Source organism: Kwoniella dejecticola, chromosome 7 (assembly GCF_000512565.2).
Source record: "Kwoniella dejecticola CBS 10117 chromosome 7, complete sequence".
Lineage (NCBI taxonomy): Eukaryota > Fungi > Basidiomycota > Tremellomycetes > Tremellales > Cryptococcaceae > Kwoniella > Kwoniella dejecticola.
In genome coordinates this window covers 1829615-1850198 of record NC_089307.1, presented here as the reverse complement: position 1 = coordinate 1850198, position 20584 = coordinate 1829615, and the positions used below count along the sequence as shown (strand labels likewise).

The following is a 20584-nucleotide window of genomic DNA, read 5'->3' as shown; positions in this document are numbered from 1 at the left end:
ACATCTATTCCGCATCCAACACGAACAGATGGTCATTAGGACAGAACGGAGTCTACCAGGCAATGTTGTACATTATATGCTATGCATACTATCGAGTCATGTCAACGGAACGCAAGAACGAAAGTCGGTGGATATTCCGTTTCCGTATGATTGCGATATTTTGGTGGGAGGTGTGTATCGCTATTCTCTCTCGGCCCTCTTCTCGAAGTTGTTCATGTGATGAATCTCATGCTGTGACTCCACTTCGAACCATCGCTCGTTCTTTCTCAATTAAAGCCATCATCCCTTCTCCATTCTTTGCTTGTGTCTTCTGTCGTAGTCTAAGCTGTATCTGGCGCATCTAATTCACCCAGTAACATGTTGGAATCTTTTGATCCCGTCAAAATGATCGGTTCTCTACCAAAGGATCACACGGGTCACATCAGCCTCTAGGTTCACAATCGGACAACCAGGCGGGTGTCCTTCCCAGAATCTTCTATTTGGTCAAATCGCATTCTCTCTCCCGAATGGGTCACGCCATCCTTTTGCCCCTACTCAGCCACCCAGGAAATTGACATAAATTAACGACAACTCACCTAGGATGGAAATCCACAGCAGTAACAGTACCTTTATGGCCCGGTAACTTGTATGCTATCTTCCCCGTATCCACATCCCAGATGGTCACATTCCTATCTCCTCCGCCAACACCGATTCGCGCTCCGGCATCGTGTTTACTCCAGCCACACCTGATCAAAGCGCTCTCGAATCCTGCTGGGGCGCCTGTGAGCGATCGATAGACCCTCATAGGGTCAGAAGAGAAGGGTCGGACGTCGTATATGATCAATGCTGAGTCGAGTCCGTATGTAGCTAAGAAATGGCCTGATGGAGAAAGGGAGAGGGAGCATATTGTGTCGGTATGTCCGCGAAGGGTGTACAAGATTTCGAGCGAACGGAGGTCCCACACCTGACATTGAGAGAGGTTAGCATCTCTTCTTCCGTTGCACTCACAAAGCTGTAAAGAAATGGGTGAATTTGCTATCACCCTCATAATGTATTTGGTGTAACAGTGGAAAGCATGCGGAAGGCGGGGTCCTGAATTACACACCTTGACCTCGTTATCCACTCCACCGACGAAACACTGATTCCCATCTTTACTCCATTCGACCGCTGTGATCGGGCAATCCCTCTCATCGTCGAACTCTGCAACAGGCTCTTTAGAATCATTGGCAAAATCCCATACACGCGCTATCCCATCGTCTCCACCTGTCAATACCAGTTCTCGTCCGCCAGATATAGCTACTGCTATACTATTCAAGGGACCATAATGCGCTGAATACTTCGATATCCTCTGACCTGCTCGAAGGTCCGTCGAGATCAATACACCATCCGCTGAGCCCTATTTCACGCGCAAGATCTTTGTCAGAACCGAGAACCAAGATATAGCTGTGATACCATACAAACGAGAAGAGGACTTACTGAGTATATCGTCTCTGAATCCAAGGAGTACGCGATGTCTAAAATGGCGGTTTTGTGGACGTTCGTTATGATACCGTAGTTGTCATGGGGCGGATATGTCTTCCAAAGGGCTATGAGTACAATAAAAATCAGCAATGTATGCCAGTTTCAAGGTCGCCAATTGTGTCCAAGATGAGACACTCACATATACTTCGATCGACTGAACACGCTGCTAATGTCTGACCTGACGGATCGAATTTGCAAGCTGTTATCTCGCCCTGCGCAGTTGAAAGTGAAGTGTCAGCTGTCAGATTTCCGTGTGTGGGATATGAGACGGATCTTGTCGAAATGGAGAGCCGAAGTGAAGAATCGATTTCAGATGAAAGATCCAGAAGACGTGACCAAAAGGGATAGCAGGGCAAGCGCAGAGCGCGGAACAAGTTTAGATACAACGATGGGATATGGCTGAACCACGACTCTTCACTCACCCCATGTGCTCCCGTCAGAGATACAATTGGCGCTTCCAGCCCACTTGTCCTCTTAACGCTCCGTATCAAAGCATTCTTCCTCTGTCCCTCACCACTTGAAGCGACTGTCATGGTCGTAGTCCCATTTTCAACTTCTTCATCGTCCACTCTTGCTCGTTTGATTATCGCTGAGCCTGGCCCAGATGGTGGGGGCGATTTTCGGACTGACATCTTGTGCACGGCGTCGCTTTATTTTCGGGAGGCCAGGTGAGAACAGGGTGAGACTAGGTATTTTAGAGGTAGTGAGATGTTTGATCATGCAATAATCACCAAGAGAGAGAGAGTAGAGGGAAAAGGCGTAGTTGCGTATAGTGGGGAGATGACCATGACGTGGATTTGTTGTTGATGTGTTGTATGGTGAATTTGATTCCGTTCTCACTGTAGAGCAGGTTGCTTATCAATTCTCATATAATCACAATCACAGAGCGCGTCGTATAACACTATTATGGTAATATGGGTAAGATAACATCACTCATATGCATATGCATACATACCGACATCCTCCTCCTCCTCCTTCTTCCTCACCACATGCATAGAAGCATACTCAGGATCACCTTCATGGGACTGGAAACAGACCGAAGCTCAGTCGCTCCCAAGAAATGAGGACACCGACGAGATCATCTTCTCGACCCTCGTCCGTCCGCTCCGGCCCCTCCGTCACACCTTCTAAACCCCTCCCTTCCCTATCTCAACACTCGGCGGATATACCCATCGACCCCGCCCTCCTAGATGAGGAGAACGACCTGGAAGATGCCGAGGGCGAACTGGTAGATGACGAGCTGGCCTTGATAGATTATAACAAGGTAAGAGAGTGATTGATGTTGTTGTTATTGTTTATGTTTTGGACTGATTCAGCTCACGCGTCTCATCTTTCAAAAAAATCACGTACAACAGGATGAACATTACTCTCAATACGATCAACACCTTCCTGCCCCTTCATCTTCCTCTTCCTCACATCCTTTACCACCCATGCCAAGCAAACAACCGCGAATAGGAATATTCTCACAGTCGAACGATACCCCTTCACCGAGGAAACGAGCGAGGGTAGCCAGATCATCCACAACTACTTCCTTATCTACCCCACAACCGAATGGCCATGATCATTCTCACCAACCTCATCAAGCCTCGTCCTCGTCCTCTACCTCAGCCTTGGCCCTATACGAAGGAGGCTTGACAAGTGCCTCGAGAAGCAGTGTCGCTCCCAATGGTAAATCCAGAGGCGGCCAAGGAAAGGGAAGATCGAACGGAAAAGGCAAAGGCAAAGCCAAGAACAATGAACAATCAGGAGGCACAGGTGGACAACTCATATTCGTTCGAGACGAGATATGTTCCTTCTGCCGTGGAAACGATAAGAGCAATCGCGAGGGTCAAGCGGAACGAATGGCCTCCTGCTCGCTCTGTGGAAGATCAGGTCATCCGACTTGCCTCGGCATGGGTCCCCGTATGGCCCGGCGGATCATGCAGTATGATTGGCAATGTATAGAATGTAAGACCTGTGAGATATGTAAAGTGAAGGGAGATGATGTGGGTGCTTGAATTCTCTTGAACTCCATCACTCTGCTTTGGTCGTATGAACGCCAGATACGAATTCGCTGATGATCATGCTTTTGCTCTTACTCCGCTCTGCAGTCTAGATTGATGTTCTGTGATACGTGTGATCGAGGCTGGCATAGTTTCTGTCTGGTACCGTGAGTCTCATTCACCACATCTTGACTCTACTGCGGCTCTAGATGCTTTCATGCTGATATACAATGTTCTCTTGCTCCAGAAAATTGGCTAAACCACCTAAAGGTATTTAACTCATTTTGTTTTTTCCTCGTATGAATATATCCCCTGACTCACCTGTGTATCTCTGTTAGGCTCATGGCATTGCCCCCTATGCGTCAAAAGCCAACCACCCCTCTCGTCTTCACGATCCGCGCCCGCGATTCCCAACTCAGCATCTCGGAAAGGCAAGGACAAGGCAACAGCTTCCTTGGACTCCCTATCCACGCCTTTACCTACCGCCATCGGGCGACCTAGGAAAACACCCAAGTCTTCGACTTCGGTCATCGACCATGATGCAGATTATGGAGTATTCGAGGAGATTCCTGCATCAAGGATAAAAGTGAAAATACCCAAGAAGGATCCGGATAAGCTGAAATCGACGGGGCGGGGAAGGAAGCGAAGGGATGATACGGAAGATGAAGGAACACCTATGATTGTTCGTCTCAAAGTACCCCATTCGCACCCTCGCAAATCCGGCGAAGGTGATGAAGAAGACCCCGAAGTACCTGCTGAGGAAGAACAACGACCGTATGGAGGTGTTATTGAAGGATCAGATGCCGATACCTCTAAAACGAGAATCACGGAAAAGGATAAAGAGGAATATGAGCGATCAAGGAAATTAGCTGAAAATAGGTTAGGTGGTCCACCACCTTCTGCAACTAATTCCTTGCCCAATATCCCCCATTCACCGATGAATTCGCCAGTCCCAGGCTCGCCCTTGTCTACCCCCACACCGAATAAAGCGAAACTGAACGGAGCTGGAGGCGGAGGTGGATCCGCGTCTTTATCGACACCTTCTTTATCGAGAGGACTGAGAGATAGGCTATTACAGCAATCTCTGTCGGCGAAAGCCAACTCGACTCCTAACGGCTCTTCCACATCGCCTGGTTATCCTTTCCCATCGACACCGCAAAATCATCATGGCCATCATCATCATCATCACCCGTCATCAAACAGCGGAAATGACCATCACAGACTCGAAAAAATAAATAAGATCCGCTTCGGCCAATTTGATATTGATACTTGGTATTCTGCGCCTTATCCGGAAGAGTATGCCTATGTGCCAGACGGTAGATTATGGTTGTGCGAATTCTGTTTGAAGTACATGAAATCTGGTTTTGTAGCTGGTCGACATCGAGTGAGTCATGCCTTAACCCCGAATCCTTCTGCCTTCCACCATACCTTGCTCCATATTTTAGGTACTCTCACCGCTGGGAAAGCGTGTTAGTGGTGTCGTCGGGTTGGCTGATACTTGATCTACCTTATGCAGCTAAAATGCAAAGTCCGACATCCGCCCGGAGACGAGATCTATCGTGATGGTCCGGTCTCAGTTTTTGAGGTAGATGGAAGGAAGAACAAGGTTAGTCGATGTGTCCACATGACCAAACATGCCGCCCGTTGAGGAATTTCAAAGGCTGAATCTCCGTTCTTATAACAGATATACTGCCAGAACCTTTGTCTCCTCGCTAAGATGTTCCTTGATCACAAGACCCTTTACTACGATGTCGAACCTTTCCTGTTCTACGTGATGACCGAGGTGGATGAGCTAGGTGCTCGATTTGTCGGGTATTTCAGTAAAGAGAAGAGGAGTATGGATAATAATGTCAGCTGTATTATGGCGTTGCCTGTTCGGCAGAGAAAGGGATGGGGACACCTTTTGATTGATTTCAGTGAGTCCACCACCACTCCATTCATCTGGATCAAGTAGATATATGCGTTCTGGAAAGAACACAACGAGGAACGCCTGAATGAAAAGGTCGTGCTGACGTATATGCAAACTCATAGGTTATGCTCTGTCGAAGAAAGAAGGCCGGGTCGGATCGCCTGAGAAGCCTTTGTCTGGTCTAGGCGCAGTGGCTTACAAGGGATATTGGAAGACTGCCTTATTCAGATACTTGGTTGATGCTCCCGACAATGTCACGATGGAAGGTGAGCATCTCGTATCTGCATCTCATGGCAAACAGTCCCTCTCAAATCGTTTACACTGCATTCCTGACAATTTTGCTGGTCTTCGTCGCAGATATATCCCTGTCCACATCCATGACGATCGAAGACATCTACGCGACCCTTTTATCCGAAGACATGATTCGTTCGCACGACGACACTCCCTCTTCCCTCTCCCTCACCCCTGTCCCCGGCAAAACCCCTAAATCACGTCAAAGGAATCGTCGAAAGATGCCTGAAGCCGAGGCGGAAGAAGACGAGACCCCCAAGATCCCTAAGAAATACTCGATCGTAGTTGACAAAGCCTATATCGAGGCGGTCTTGAAGAAATACGATGAAAAAGGATATCTGGTTCTTCGACCTGAACGACTCAAGTACCACCCTTTCTTGGTCACTAGAAATTTAGCTAAAGAAGCTGAAGGAGTCCAGCCTACTCTGGGCAATATAGCTCAGAGTGAGAATGATGAGGCGGGACGAATGGATCTAACCCGAACGCTCGCGCCCGTACCTGCACCTGCCGCCAGAACTCCGACAGCGGAAGAGATTAGTAAAGGGACTGATCGGGCAACTTTGAACTTAGTAGCTGAATTATCAGCGAGTCCGGTCCGATCCCTCAGAAGGAAACGAGATTACTCATCTACATCTACATCGAAAGAGGAGCCAAGTTCGCTCTCACCAGTGAAGAATACGAGATCCCGCAGTGCGATACATCTCAATGGTCATTCTGATGCGGATGCCAATGGGAATGCGAATGGTCAACTCCGAAACCCATCTGTATCGCCGCTGAAACGCACGACGAGAAATAATCTACGTAATGCGGAGACTTTACCTGATACTATCAACGGATCCACATCCCCATCGCCTGATCAGAAGAAGAATACTCTGTCGAAGAAGGCGAAGAGCGCGAGTCTGAATGGTTTGAGCGCTTCGAATTCGAATTCGAATACGAATCCGGTGAGAAGGAAGCGGATCATCATGAGTAGTGATATGGAGGAAGAGAAGGAAGAAGTTGAGCATGTCAACCTCAAGTCGATGGATAGGAGAACGTCAGTCGAGAAACAAGGTCAGATGGAAGTCAATGGAGATCAACAACAATCGAACGAACGGGTCAATGGAGATCATCCGATACCGGTCCAAGGTGCCGATGGCATTCATGCAGATGCGGACGTAGATGCGGAAGGTGAGGATGAGGATGAGGATGAGGATGAGGATGAGGATGAGGATGCTGAACATGACGTGAACGTTGATGATGATGATGACCTTGATGCTGAGGGAGAAGAGGAAGATGCGGAAGGAGAGGATGAGGACGAGTACATGGAGTGATAATTAGTGCATGAGGACAGAGAACTACTGGGCGCGAATATGAGTTACACAGATCATTGGGGGTGTTATGTCTTTAGTACTGAGGTCAGAATCAAGAACGCCCCCGTCATTATTGTATGTCATGCATGTGCCTGTATGAGTACGATGTGAAGTCATTTATCAACGGGCGATGATGACATTGTTGTTGGGATCATTCATCATTCAACTTGTTGCACTGGTACCTGTCCGAGCGTCCCGGACTAACAAGAATATTGAGGGTTCAGAGGGCTTTCCGTATGTCCGTGTCTGTGTGTTTTCCGCAATGTTCATCGATGTTCAAGCATACCACTTGAACGGTAATTGTGTCTGCGAGGAAACATGAATGATAGAGAATCGCAATTGATGAAGAACAACTACAGTATACTCTTTGCGCCAGACTTTGATTTCTATTTCCACTCATTGGCAGCTTAAGCATTAGTCGATCATCATTGTTTGATCCGCTGTTTCTGGTCCGCTATTCCGCTGGTCCGCAGTACATTGGGAATTCGACACGGAGACACGGACCACGCTGTCTACAACAAGCTGGGGTCAGGATGTTCAGGTGGAGAGATTGTCAAGAGGGACATATCATCATTGGACTGACGTTGACGACGATCAGCTGGGTGCTCTTGTGAGCAAATCCATCTCAGTCTGCTCAGGCTCGTTCAAATTGTCATTGCCCATCTTGTCGATGGACAATTTACTAATCTTGCGCTGCGGTGTCGGACTGACTGATCGCTTTAGGACACTCACGACATTCTCGACTCCATATATCAAATCCATCTTCTTTCTGTCCCTCCCCCCGACAGCAGCAACGGCAAATACAAATACGAAATTCGGATCTTTCGGATATTGTACAACCACGAGAGAGGGATGTACTGGACCGCAAGTGGGATATCTGTATGAGGATGAAGGTCGGATAGGTATCTTGACGGAGTGGTTAACTAAGACATTGATTCTATACGGCTTCGGTAAGCACACGCTTTCTCATCTTTCCCACCTACGCCACCGAAATTGACTGGATGATACTATTTACTATTCACCCCATTGACCATGCGGTATCATCACAACAGCCGCGCTGTTCATGCTCTTAGCTTGGTTCGCCCTTATACTGAGCTTGCTGAAAGTTGGGAAGTTCATGTGGAATCCAGTCTACTTCAGAACAGCTGCTGTGAGTCTGATTGATCGTCTCCCTGTTTGCTCCGAGATACAGGATGCAACTTTGATGTATTTAGCATTGATTGCATACTGTACTCCTTGTCCCTGTGTCACGGCTGGACTGTCTGACATTACTGAAATAGCTATTGGGCACCTTATCAGCGATATTAGCTGAAGCTTTCGCCCTCGTACTGTTCGTTCAAGGCCGAAGGAGGTTCAACGGAGTTGGTATACAGGCGCAATATGGTGCGGCGTTGTGGTTGGGTTTGGTAGGCACTATCGCGGCTTTCCTTGCGTAAGTCTGTGATTCTGTAGATAGCATTTCCCCGCTATCCAAGCTGATAAAGGCTGACGTCGGTCGATGGTATTATACTATACTATACTATACCAGCGCGGCAATTGGTGGTCCGGCGTATCAGGGGAATTACATGTACCGAGCAGATCGAAGACAAGCTTACAACGTATGAAAGCTGGATGAGAGACCATGAGAATAGCGATGGGAGATATCGTCATCTTGTCTCAAGGGTCCACTTTGTTTCTTCTACTACTCAAATACGATGCATCGTCACATGATATGATAACGGAGTAACCACTTCAATAAGGACAAAATTACCAGCGCCACGGATACGGCAGGGACATCCCATTCGAGCCTATGCCCAAGTCGGACGGACCGCCAAACAAGTTATTGATGTCGTCCATCGGTGCCAATGCTGAATTGATATCTTGTGAGACGCCCATACCCATACTCATACCCATACCCATGCTCATCATAGCGCCGTTCCCGCTACTATTCCCATTCGCATTACCGTTACCGTTACTCACAACGTTCGCGGCCAAAGTCGATCTATCGAGATTCGTACGTTCTTCTCCGCTAGGAGTAAAGCTCGAAATTGGTGCATAGAGCCCAGGAGTCAGAGCACCTGTGTCTGTTCCCCTATTCGTGAAGAGCTCTTGTATTCTGGTGATCGGATCAAGAGAAGAATCGTTATTTGAAAGTGTATTGATCGACTGGACGAATGAAGTTGAAGTGGTAGGTGACATATCAGATGCTGGTGCTGGATATACTCCATCTTGGAATTCCCCTGTTCTGGCGGTGACGGTAGCGGTAGACGGGGACGGAACCATGGGACTGTGCATTATTTGAGCAGGGGACGTAGCTATGACGTCCCGAGCTGATGTCGAGGTCGAGGCGGCTGGGACTTCGAGCAGAGCGTCTTCAGGCGATTCGGCAAGTTGCATTTGACTTTGTGTTTGGTTCTGATCTGAAGGAATGGTCGGATCAGTATTGGTGATGTTGTGCATACTCCCGTTTGTACCGGTACCGGAATCGGTGTTGATGTTAGAGGCGAGATTGGAGTTGGCCATTCGAGACCGCCGCGAGAGGAAGATCTCGTATCGCCAGAAAGACTCGGTCCAGTCGAACTCCTTGTCAGCGTTGGTCAAACAATGTACTTTCCTATGGGATCAAGTAGACCTCGGTCAGCCCAGTGTAGTCTGCTTGAGACGGCACATACTCCAGCACTACCAGGATATCATCATTTGTCAACTCGTCAATATAGCCCATCTGAACCATTCGATTAATCGCCTCGGGATACTGCGCGGATTACCAAGCGATTTGGAATCAGCACGGTCAACCAGAACGAGAGGTCAAATGAGCTCATGTTACTTACAATCAGGGCCACCAGTGGGCAAGTCTTAGCGATATCACGGATGACTTGGAGTAAAGGTCTACAAGCGTCGATGACGTCTGACTTCGGTATACTGACGTATTCGTTCTGCTCTACGGCCAGTCGAATGGGTTGGAAAAGCAAGATCTCGATGGCATTATAAGCGTGCATCGCCAATTGGGGATCTAGCGGAACATGATGATTCAAAGCATCTCCAAGTATCCGGCTGAGCTTTCTGGCACTTTGTACTAAAGCTTTTCTTTCGTCTTTTACGCCAGTATCGTAATCGGCAGAAAAGGTATGCTGCGCGACCAGCATCTTCAGTAAAGAGGTATGTCGCTCGCAATTGTTTCGTACTGCATGGAGCAGTACAATCGCCGGTCTTCTATCTCGGTAGATGTGATAGAGTGCTTGAGAGTATTCGAGATCCTGCGATAGTGTATTGAGCAACTTGTTTGCTTTGTCAATCGCTATCCGGCTCATCTCTTGAACGGTGATACCTCCATGTAAGAGTTTTCGCTGGATCCGAGAGTGCGCTTGAGCCAACGCCTGTCTCGCGCACATTGCTCGTAACAAGTGAGCGGATACGTCCAGCGATTCTCCAGAAGTAGAAGTAGGACCAGAAGCAGAAGTCGAAGCATACAAATCTGTATTCGCTTTTGCGTTTGCAGTTCGAAGGGATTTTGGGATTAGAAGTTCAGTAGTGACTTGTCGATGGAGAAGAAACGGTCGATCGTCACAAGGCAACTGAATCGTGTACCCATCTTCCTGGATGTTTGAAGCGCCATAAACACCACCATCGAGTGTAGCGTCGAGATACCACACCGACCAAGCTAGTCTACGAAGACTCTCTCGACCAAGCAAAGGTTTCGCAGCTTGCCGTGGCCATTCATCTAGCTCGTTCAGCCTTAAAAAAGTCATCATCCTATTATACACAGAAACCTTTTTGTATCAGTCTCTGTACCTTTTACTTGGACAACGGGTGTGTTATAAAGGCACTTGACGCGGAACTAACCGTGCTGCAATTCCCGCCATGACCATACCTCGGGAATATCGCCCATTCAAGAAATCGTACGTTTGACAAAGGACAACCTCCTGTAATTCAGATATCACTCAACGGACGCTCGGCAATACCATAACAGCTTCATCTAGCCCAGGGACATTTTATCCAAGTTGCACTCACCATAAGCTCAATAACGCCGAATTCGTTCAATACGCGGGGTATCAGCTTCTCTCCGACCTCCTTGACCCATTCGTCGGCCATCTGTAATCTGCTCAGACTGGCGGGCTCTCCACCGAAGCTGCAAAAGCAAGTCAGCCACAGTGGTGAACAGATTGATGATGATGGACGACATACCGGACAGCATGAGCAGCCATCAACAACGAAAGTTCAGGCGGCGCACGACCTTTCTCATCTAATTCCCAATAATCGACTTCATGGATGAAGGACAGATACGCAAAATCTGGTGGCTCGAATTAGCTTCGACTGGCCTGTTGATGGGTAAATAGACTTAGAGACAGTCGAGCTATGGGGACTTACGGTGTACAGAACTGAAATACTGCCGGATGTACGCTTTCAGCTCGAGGGCACTGATCGATGGTAAAGGCTCAGACATTACTGCCATATCAATGGAGCGGGGGTTGATCGATGTTGAAACACCGATCTCTTGTCCACGATGCAGACGGCCCAAGTGCATACCCTCATCTTGAATAGCTGTGGTCGAGGACGAAGGCAGTGCATCCCCAAATGCGAAAGAGAGATCCGCGTTACCATTGACCTCGACCTCATCACCGATCGAAGAATCTTGTATTGCTGCCGTCGATGGTTCCAAGCTCGTACGTGAGTCCGATCTTCGGCTTGATCTCTGACATGCATCTCCTCGCTCAGCACATTGTGTACAGGTGCTTTGACCTGGAAGCTGTTCGCATCGTATCTGCAAAGATAGGAAGATCATGAGCTATGTTGTCTTGCCGTGAGATGATGATTTTGTTTTCCACGATTTCACGGGTCTGAGCGATGTATCATACTCACTTTGCGCTGCCTGCACGGTTCACAGCTAGTCGTCGAACGCGGATTACGATGTTTTCTACTGGAGCTCGATTTCGCCATGGGCCATTCGCAAGCTAAGGAGCGACTCTGACACCTCCCGCAAGTCGGATGGAGCTCATCACATTTGATCTATACATGTGTTGTATGTGAGCTGACTCATTCAGCACATAAGTCAAATGGTCAAAACGACCTTGAACCGGGATGGCTGCAACTCAATAATGGAGATTGCCGGGGATAGGAAATCTTGCCCCATCCTCTTGACTCAGGGCACCCACTTACCCTGCTCTGTCTGCAACGCAGACATCCTTCCTTACTCCTGCGTATCACCGATGTATCTGCTGGCATCGAGTTCCGAGCGCGGTCTCCGTTCAATGATTTCGCGTAATGTTGGATGGTGGCCAAATCAAAGATTAGGCTCCACAAACGCTTGACTGGGGCTACGAGATCTTCGACACCTGGTCAGGCTATGCGAAAAGATGAGATAGTATGGGGTCAATTGAGTAGACCCCGTGGTACAGTTGGAGATGGATGAAATAGCCTGATCTGGGACCGGTTACTTGCCCATCCGACTCGCAGCGGGGAACGAAGTCAGATTACGTGAATGATTTTTACCGTGAATAGCCTCTTCTCGGTTCATCATTCCTCCCAAGATGCGAAGCGGCGCGATAGAGAGCAGAGAATAGATATTCTGACGATTGGTGACAGATTCTCAAACTTCCAAGATGGATAAGAGACGTAATCAATATATACGAGACAGCTCTGGAAAGCGTTCTTCCCTGTCGGGCGAAGAAAAATCAAATCCCTTCACCAATACACCAGTTGGTGGGTAACGCGAAGCACCATGACGATCATCACACAGCCAAGAATTGAGAAGATCACTTTTGAGCATTATGCGGATCCGCTAGGAATAGATACTCCTTCTCCAAGAATATCATGGCAGTTCTCGAACGGCGTGAAGGATTGGGAACAGTCAGAGTACGAGATGACGCTCTTCAAGGTGCGTTCGACCAATAACATTACTTTACTGGGGACAGCGAATCAATCACGCAAATAGGATATTAGCTGATCACCGTTCGGCGTGTATCTAGGACCATGCCAGCCCTTCTGAGATCTTCTCCGTCCAGTCCTCCGAATCGGTCCTAGTTCCCTGGCCAGCTGCCCCGCTTAGTAGTCGACAAAGAGTAACAGTCACTGTCCGAGCTAGAAGCAAAAATGGTTCGTGGACAGAAAGAGCGGAATCCGTTGTGGAAGCTGGATTGTTGGATAAACAGGACTGGACATCAGACTTTGTGACCTGCTCTATCGATCAACCACTCGATAAATCCAAAAGACCATTCAGATTACGACAATCGTTCACTGTTCCCTCCTCCCTCCTCTCGCGGGCTCGACTTTACGTGACTGCTCTGGGTGTTTATGAATCTTATCTGAACGGAGTCCGTATAGGCGAAAACGTCCTGGCACCAGGCTGGACCTCTTACAAGTCGAGATTATCGTACCAGACATACGATGTGACTCATCTGGTGAAGGAGGGGACCAATGTGATTGGCGCGTGGGTGGGTGAGGGATGGTATGCCGGGGTACTGGGATATCAAGGTGGACAGCGTAATATCTTTGGAGATAGGATTGGACTTATGGCTCAACTTGAGATAGATGGTACACCAGTACAGACGCAATGGGAGTGGTCTTACGGTTCGATCACTAGTTCTGGAATTTACGCTGGAGAGACGTACGACACGAATCAGGAAGATTTGGACTTCAATAAAGGAGATTGGACGCCTTCTAAAACTTTACCTTTCCCATCTTGTAAATTGTTCGCATCGCAAAGTCCCCCCATCCGCGTAGTCAAAGCTGTAAAGCCTGTCAACATCTTTTCAACCCCTTCCGGCAAAACGATCATCGATTTTGGTCAGAACCTCGGAGGAGTGATCAAGGTCCTCAACAATCCTGCTAAACGCGAAAATTCCGAGATCGTCATTCGACATGCGGAGGTTATGGAGAATGAAGAGCTTGGTACAAGGCCGCTGCGATATGCAGAAGCCACAGACCGAATCGTACTTGGTGGAAGAAGTATCGCTGGCTGGAGTCCGAAATTTACTTTCCACGGATTTAGATATGTGGAGATCACCGGATGGTCCGATGTACGCCTTCAAGATATAGAAGCTTCGGTACTGCAATCGTCGATGGATCGAGTGGGCGATTTCGAATGTTCCCACGCATTGATCAACAAGCTACATGAGAACGCGGTCTGGTCAACTATGGGCAATACAATTGGAATACCGTCCGATTGTCCGCAACGGGATGAGCGATTGGGATGGACGGGCGACGTTTGCGTCTTCTCACCTACCATGTCGTACTTGTTCGACACGTCGGGTTTCCTATCTGAATGGCTACAAGACCTGTGGCAAGATCAACATAAATTGGATGGAGTTGTGCCTATATTCGTACCCGACACGGGGACAGACGTATCGACTCCCGAAGCCATATGGGGGGACGCATCTGTCATTGTTCCTCGAGACCTATACACGGCTCATGGCGATCTTGACATTCTTCGAAGACAATTCGACTCGGTTCAGATGTGGCTGGACAGAGGTGTCAAGCGAGATCGTCTCACCGGTCTATGGAGTCGAGAAGCAGACCAATTGGGCGATTGGCTTGCTCCCAAAGCACCACCCGAGACTCCCAACATGGGACCAACCGATAATCTCCTTGTCGCTGATGCCTGGCTCGTCCATTCCACAAAAGAAGCTGCCAAGATCGCCAAGAAGATCAATCGGAAACCCGAAGCAGAGAAATACGAGCAACAAGCGACTGTACTCGCGGATGCATTGTACGACGAATACGTCACTCGATCTGGTCGCCTGGTCAGCGAAACACAAACCGCTCTCTGCCTTCTGCTCCATCTCAACATATACCCATCGCCTTCGAAATGTCGACCCAATTATCAAGCCTTGTTCTCCGAACGACTTGCAACTTCAGTGTCCAAGGCCAACTGGCTAATCGACACAGGTTTCGCTGGTACTCCCATCGTGCTACCGACTTTGGCGGATAACGGACACCTTTCCCACGCATATAGGATGTTACAAGCCACCGAATGTCCTTCATGGCTGTCCCCAGTGCTTTTGGGCGCCACGACCATCTGGGAAAGATGGGATAGTATGCTTGCCGATGGGACCATCAACCCAGGGGAAATGACGAGCTTCAATCATTATGCTCTGGGAAGTGTGGCGACTTTCATGCACGAGTATATCGGTGGACTACGTTCTCTCTCACCAGGCTGGAAAGAGATTCTCATCAAGCCCCAACCTGGAGGAACGGTAACATCGGCAAGAACAAGTCATATAAGTCCCTATGGCAAGGTATCAGTCGAATGGTCAATCAAAGATGGTAGTCTGGAAGTCTCGGTAGATGTACCGCCGAATTGTACTGCTCAAGTAGAGTTGCCCGGTAAAAGTGACATCGAGCGTGTAGGTAGTGGCCAGCGTAATTACACAGTGCCATACGCGCTCCCTGACTTCCCTCCTCCGTCGTATATACCTCATTTCGCACCTGTGAGACCCGACGTCTGGGCGGCATGATGATCAACTTATACTTGCAAAATTCGATTCCTTCATGTGTCTGCATCGTACATACATGCATATTACTGAAATTCTTATTCAGATACTGCATTTTCGGCATCCGCTTCCACTCACTTGCATGTGGTGTACATGCAGCCGTGACACAGTCACTCGCTATAATTGGGTGTCTTTGACCTAAGAACGCGTCCCGCTCCTGGTCCCAGACTCAGCGCATGCATCTCAGCGCTTCCATCTCGGCTCATCGATGTCTCAGTCTGACCCATCGGGAGTACATTGTGCCCCCTGAACAATTCTTCGATGCCATTTGAGTGAGATGACGGCTACATCAATCAGTTGCCGACAGCGCAGTCAGATTCACCTGACTTAGAGCGCAAGTCATGGGCGGAGAACTTAGGCTAAGCTGTCCCTAACCAGGTCCAGGCGATTGATCGACGAGAGCGAAACGTGATTTCGTAACACGGCATTGGCATGACTTTTAACGTAATTACCAAATCTGGATTCTGATTCCAAGTGCAGGGCGGCCTATCATTTCACCCTGCACGAGTCACGACGCAGTACCTTTTATTGATCGAGATTACGGTGAGCGGTAAGATGTCAAGCCAGGGCTAAGTGGTCCGGAAATGATTAGGCTAACGAAGCAAAAAGATGATCATGATCGCCCCATGTGACCCCGGGGTTGAAGTTTCGTTGCCCCGTATTCCAACGACATCCATCTTTTCTTAGCGCCTAAACAATTGCGAACAATCATGAAGAAAAGTATATAAACCTGGCGCGATCTGTCCATCTGTCTCGACCTTCCTTCACAACCGCTCAAAGTCAAGCTGAACATCTTCTGCGAACCACGGACCACCCGATCCGATTTGACCTGAAGAAGACTACTTATTGCTTCAATTGCGACACACATTGAACGCGGAACGCGATCCAGTCAACCACGATGGCGACTTCACCATACAACGAGAAACCCGATGTCCTCCACGAAGAGGTGCACCACACTGCCGAACTCGGCCCTTCGGATGTCAAAGACGATGCATACCAGAAGGGTCAATTGGCTACGGGATACGAAACCTTGACGATCCCTCAAACGATCCGGAAATTCAAGTGGTGCTTTGCCATTTGTTTTATGGCTACTTTTGCGGGTGCTACCGATGGGTACCAAAGTAAGCGGGTCTCACTCAATCAATCTGTGGTGAACAACCGAAGAGATTCATGTGCACCTGACTAACAATGTATGGCAGTTGGTATCAACGGTAATATCATTGCGAACCCTGGATTCGTCAAGCAATTCGCGACCACCGTCGATGCTACGGGAGCACCTGCCCTGTCAGCTTCGGTCTTGTCTGCGATCGGAACCATCCAATCGGTTGGTCAAATTATAGGAATGACTTCTGTACCCTTGTGAGTCTGAGAGGAAGCAAGCCAATCCTGAGACGCCCAATCATTGACTTGACGTGAATTAATTGAACCCAGCCTGGCTTCTCGATACGGACGTAAACCAGCGATGTTCCTCCTCTGGGCGATCTTGGCAGCTTCAGTGATCTGCGAATCGACAGCTAAGAAATGGCAAATCTGGTTCCTTGCCAAATTGTTCTCGGGTATCGGTGTCGGTTCTTTGCAATTCATTACCCCGACATACGTCTCTGAAGTAGCCCCGACCCGAGTCAGAGGATTCCTCTTGATGATGTACAACTTCTGGTTCTCCGTCGGAGGGTTCTTCGCACCCGTCGCTCTGCAGGTCATGTCTACCTACGCGCCGGACGAGTTCAGAATACCCATCTACACTCAGGTAAGCCCAGCTAAGCCATTCGATCTTCTTGATCGCTCGAAGGAGCTCCGCCTCGATCTGTGAGGAATAATTGCTGATTCGTCGTCTGACGATTCGCTAGTGGTCGCAAATCGGTTTGATGCTCATCATCTATATCTTCCTTCCTGAAAGTCCCATGTGGTGTGCCTCTCGAGGACTCGAAGAAAAGGCCAAGAAGAATATGCGACGAATCTACAAGGGAGTCGAAGGCTTCGACGTCGACGAACAATACCAAGCGCTGGCCTTGACTATCGAGCATGAGAAGGCTGTCGCAGCTGCTAATGGCAAAGAGAAATGGTACGCCATCTTCCAGGGTCAGAACTTGGTAAGTCCATCCTTGATTCTTGGTTCTTTCTTGTTTTGTTTGCCATGAAGAGATTGTAGTAAGTGCGAAGGGCTGATCAATTTGTTCTTTGGTGTTGTCACTCTTGCAGAAACGAACTATCGCCAGTACTTGGGCCTTGAGTTCTCAACAGGTCTTAGGTCTTACTTTGTTTTACACTTACGCCTCATACTTCTTCAAGACGGCCGGTATCGCCGACCCATTCGCCGTCACGTGCATCACCAACGGTATCCAATTGGCCATTATCCTCATCGTTGCTGCCTCGGTCGATTTCTTTGGCCGACGAAATATCTGTTGCGGTGGTCTCACCACTATGTTGGTGGCTGTCACTTTGATCGGTATCCTCGGAGTTGTCCCTTCTAATAACGCTAGCAACAAGTTACTCGTGTTCTTCTCTTGTATCTACAGTAAGTCTAGTCTAGTCTGGATTGGTCTTCCACCATCCATCTCCCTCCCTCCAGTCGCCTCCCCTGGCAGAGTCGGAACATCAGCTGATGCGGATCTGCGCTTTTGTAGTCGTCGGTCTCCAATGTTCCGGATCGACCGGTTGGGGTTTCGTTGGTGAACTCTCTTCTCAACGACTCCGAGCGTACACTGCCGGATTCGCCGCTGCCATCTCGTGTGTTGGTGGAGTGATCATGAACGTGCTCGTACCTTACATGCTCAGCACGACAGCTTGGAACTGGGGATTGAAGACTGCCTTCTTCTACACCGGACTGGGTGCTCCCTTCGCGATCGCTTCGTGGTTCATCATTCCCGAACCTAAAGGGTGAGTTCAGATGATCTTCCCCTACACTTCCTTGTGATTACAACCAACACCGACATGGATTTACGAGCAGAGTGCTGATTCAGATGTTTTTTTTTTACTTCGGTTTGACAGACTTACCGCCGCCGAGTTGGACGAACTTTTCGATGCGGGTGTCAAGCCTTGGAGATTCCATAAGACCAAGACTGCTTTGCAGAAGCAGATCGAGCGAGAACAAAACTCCATCTAATCTTTGCACCTCTTTCAGGCATCGCATCGCATCGAGGAGTATTTGGCCCACGAGGATGTTGAAGGATTCTTTTGGTATGATAAGGAAGATTTCTCTGTCTAATGCTTGGGTGGTGTGATTAGGCAGTATATCTCAAGGCGGATAGTCAGATTAGTGTGTCGGATAACTCAGTAGTTATAACGTGGTTCAGAAGTTTGATATGTATTCAATACGGGCATGTATGTGTATGAACTCATGAACGGCATGCAACACATAACATTGATCGATGGCCCTTGATTCTGTGTGCCTGTGAGAGCAGAACGATGTGAGGATGATACCACTGGCACCGTATCCATAATTGGCCTGTCATTACGTCTGCCCGGGTAAGACGGTGATTGTATACGCGCGTCATTCTTGGTTAGTCAATCTACTGTGTAGAAGAATGTCCTATCGTTGAGATGGTCATTGGGGGTATGAGATGCATGTTGACAGATCCTACAGCAGTGTAATCCAATTAAGAACTCCCAAAAGCAGAATCTGCCGAAACACAACATCCATCTAAATCATTTTCAAGCTGAACAATTCCTCTACGAGAAATCGCTTAGTCGAAAAGACCGAAACCCATGTCGTCATCGGACTCCTCCTTCTCCTCCTCCTTGGCAGCGGCAGGGGCGGCCTCAGCGGAAGCGGATTCGGTGGCGGCGGCAGCAGGGGCAGCAGCGGCGAAGGCTTCAGGGTTGGCAAGGTATTCCTTGATCTACATCATGACGTCGAGTCAAGTCAGCGATTGCTTTCGCGCGCTTAGATTTAGACTGGTTAAATGCAGAAAGCGATGATAGAATGGATCAGAAATAAAGTTAAACAGTGGGTCCGTCGTTGAGACGATACTCGCATCCGCGGTTAAGCCAGATACGAGATAGCGAATCTAGGAAATCTCCAGTGGATTGAGAAAGTCCGTTTCGTTACATCGTGTCAAAGGTTAAGCGCAACGAAGCCAGAAAGGGGGTGAATGACAGGCGCGAAGTGTGAATGCGGAAATGGAACGAATTTACTCACCTTAGCAGAACCCTCGAACTCGTAGTCGGTAGCAAGGGAGACGTTGAGGATGTTCTTGTAAGAGTTGACCAAGGAGTGCATGACGGAAGCGATGGTTGGGTAGTTGGTAGCAAGCGAGATGGCGGCGATGGTCTTGATACCGGAAACGAAACCGTCGATGAGGGTCTTCTCCTCAATGTCCAAGACGGAAGAGGCGAAGACGGCACCGTTGTCGTAGACTTGGACGACGGTCAAACCGTAGGTGAAAGGAGAGATGTTCAACATGTTCAACAGGGCGGTTTCGGAAGATCCGACCTTGGATCCGGCAGCTACTACTTGCACGTCGTTGACGATTTCGATAGTACCTCTGGCGATCTTGGTGGGGATACCCAAGGCTTGGAAGAAAGAGGTCTTTCCGGGTTCCATACCGGTGTTACCGGCAGGGACGTAAACATCGTTGGGAGCGATGGCACCGGCTCTGGCAGGAGCAGCGACCTTGTTGGCAAGGATGATTTCTCGGATTTCCTTGAGGTCCTCGGAGGTGAAGACGAAACCGATGTTTCCCTTGATGTAAGGCATGAGCTTCTCGAATTGAGGGAACTCCGCGAGGAGACCTCGGATAGCTCTTCGGACCATAGTGTTCTTTCCCATAAGGACGACAGCTCGACCTCGGAGAGATTGTCTGATCATGTGCAATTGTTGAGAAGACACATTGTCGATGTTGACGACGAAGATAGAGGCTGAGGGGAGAGTAGGAGGTCAGCCGCAGAAAGCATAGCGCATGGCCCCTCACGACGATGTCCGACATCCGTATGTGCATTTGTACGAAGCTGAAATTTGGGAGATTCTACTCACGGTATTGCTCAATGAGAGCCCTCAACTTCTCGAAGTAGATTTCTTTGTTAGCTCTGGTAGCACCCATTTTGACTGGTTTCGGTTTTGTTTTTGTTGTTGTTAAGAAGAGGTAG

At 48.7% G+C, this 20584-nt stretch overlaps 7 protein-coding genes across 7 annotated transcripts; 4 read left to right on the top strand and 3 right to left on the bottom strand.

Annotated features, from left to right (window-relative positions):
• Positions 1 to 320: 320 nt before the first annotated feature.
• Positions 321 to 2132, bottom strand: I303_106305 (uncharacterized protein; the record flags this gene model as incomplete). The annotated part of the gene is made up of 6 exons (XM_018409607.1): positions 321 to 396; positions 576 to 943; positions 1085 to 1375; positions 1456 to 1565; positions 1640 to 1712; positions 1923 to 2132. The coding sequence occupies 6 exons, from the start codon at positions 2130 to 2132 to the stop codon at positions 321 to 323; spliced, it is 1128 nt and encodes a 375-aa protein (XP_018261880.1).
• A 428-nt stretch (positions 2133 to 2560) lies between these two features.
• Positions 2561 to 6995, top strand: I303_106304 (uncharacterized protein; the record flags this gene model as incomplete). Its single annotated transcript, XM_018409606.1, has 9 exons — positions 2561 to 2764; positions 2856 to 3485; positions 3591 to 3649; positions 3730 to 3752; positions 3821 to 4866; positions 4999 to 5088; positions 5167 to 5398; positions 5514 to 5657; positions 5749 to 6995. 9 exons carry the CDS (start codon positions 2561 to 2563, stop codon positions 6993 to 6995), a joined length of 3675 nt encoding a protein of 1224 aa, XP_018261879.1.
• Positions 6996 to 7567: 572 nt separating this feature from the next.
• On the top strand, positions 7568 to 8638 carry I303_106303 (uncharacterized protein; the record flags this gene model as incomplete). The annotated part of the gene is made up of 5 exons (XM_018409605.1): positions 7568 to 7644; positions 7758 to 7984; positions 8087 to 8184; positions 8315 to 8466; positions 8563 to 8638. 5 exons carry the CDS (start codon positions 7568 to 7570, stop codon positions 8636 to 8638), a joined length of 630 nt encoding a protein of 209 aa, XP_018261878.1.
• A 142-nt stretch (positions 8639 to 8780) lies between these two features.
• Positions 8781 to 11793, bottom strand: I303_106302 (uncharacterized protein; the record flags this gene model as incomplete). The annotated part of the gene is made up of 7 exons (XM_018409604.1): positions 8781 to 9627; positions 9686 to 9765; positions 9842 to 10763; positions 10854 to 10933; positions 11022 to 11139; positions 11196 to 11301; positions 11379 to 11793. The coding sequence occupies 7 exons, from the start codon at positions 11791 to 11793 to the stop codon at positions 8781 to 8783; spliced, it is 2568 nt and encodes an 855-aa protein (XP_018261877.1).
• Positions 11794 to 12729: 936 nt separating this feature from the next.
• I303_106301 (uncharacterized protein) lies at positions 12730 to 15463 on the top strand (the record flags this gene model as incomplete). Its single annotated transcript, XM_018409603.1, has 2 exons — positions 12730 to 12885; positions 12977 to 15463. 2 exons carry the CDS (start codon positions 12730 to 12732, stop codon positions 15461 to 15463), a joined length of 2643 nt encoding a protein of 880 aa, XP_018261876.1.
• A 934-nt stretch (positions 15464 to 16397) lies between these two features.
• I303_106300 (uncharacterized protein) lies at positions 16398 to 18602 on the top strand (the record flags this gene model as incomplete). The annotated part of the gene is made up of 7 exons (XM_018409602.1): positions 16398 to 16620; positions 16699 to 16858; positions 16931 to 17246; positions 17347 to 17589; positions 17699 to 18014; positions 18124 to 18376; positions 18488 to 18602. 7 exons carry the CDS (start codon positions 16398 to 16400, stop codon positions 18600 to 18602), a joined length of 1626 nt encoding a protein of 541 aa, XP_018261875.1.
• Positions 18603 to 19182: 580 nt separating this feature from the next.
• On the bottom strand, positions 19183 to 20538 carry I303_106299 (60S ribosomal protein uL10; the record flags this gene model as incomplete). Its single annotated transcript, XM_018409601.1, has 3 exons — positions 19183 to 19338; positions 19638 to 20356; positions 20472 to 20538. 3 exons carry the CDS (start codon positions 20536 to 20538, stop codon positions 19183 to 19185), a joined length of 942 nt encoding a protein of 313 aa, XP_018261874.1.
• Positions 20539 to 20584: the final 46 nt, after the last annotated feature.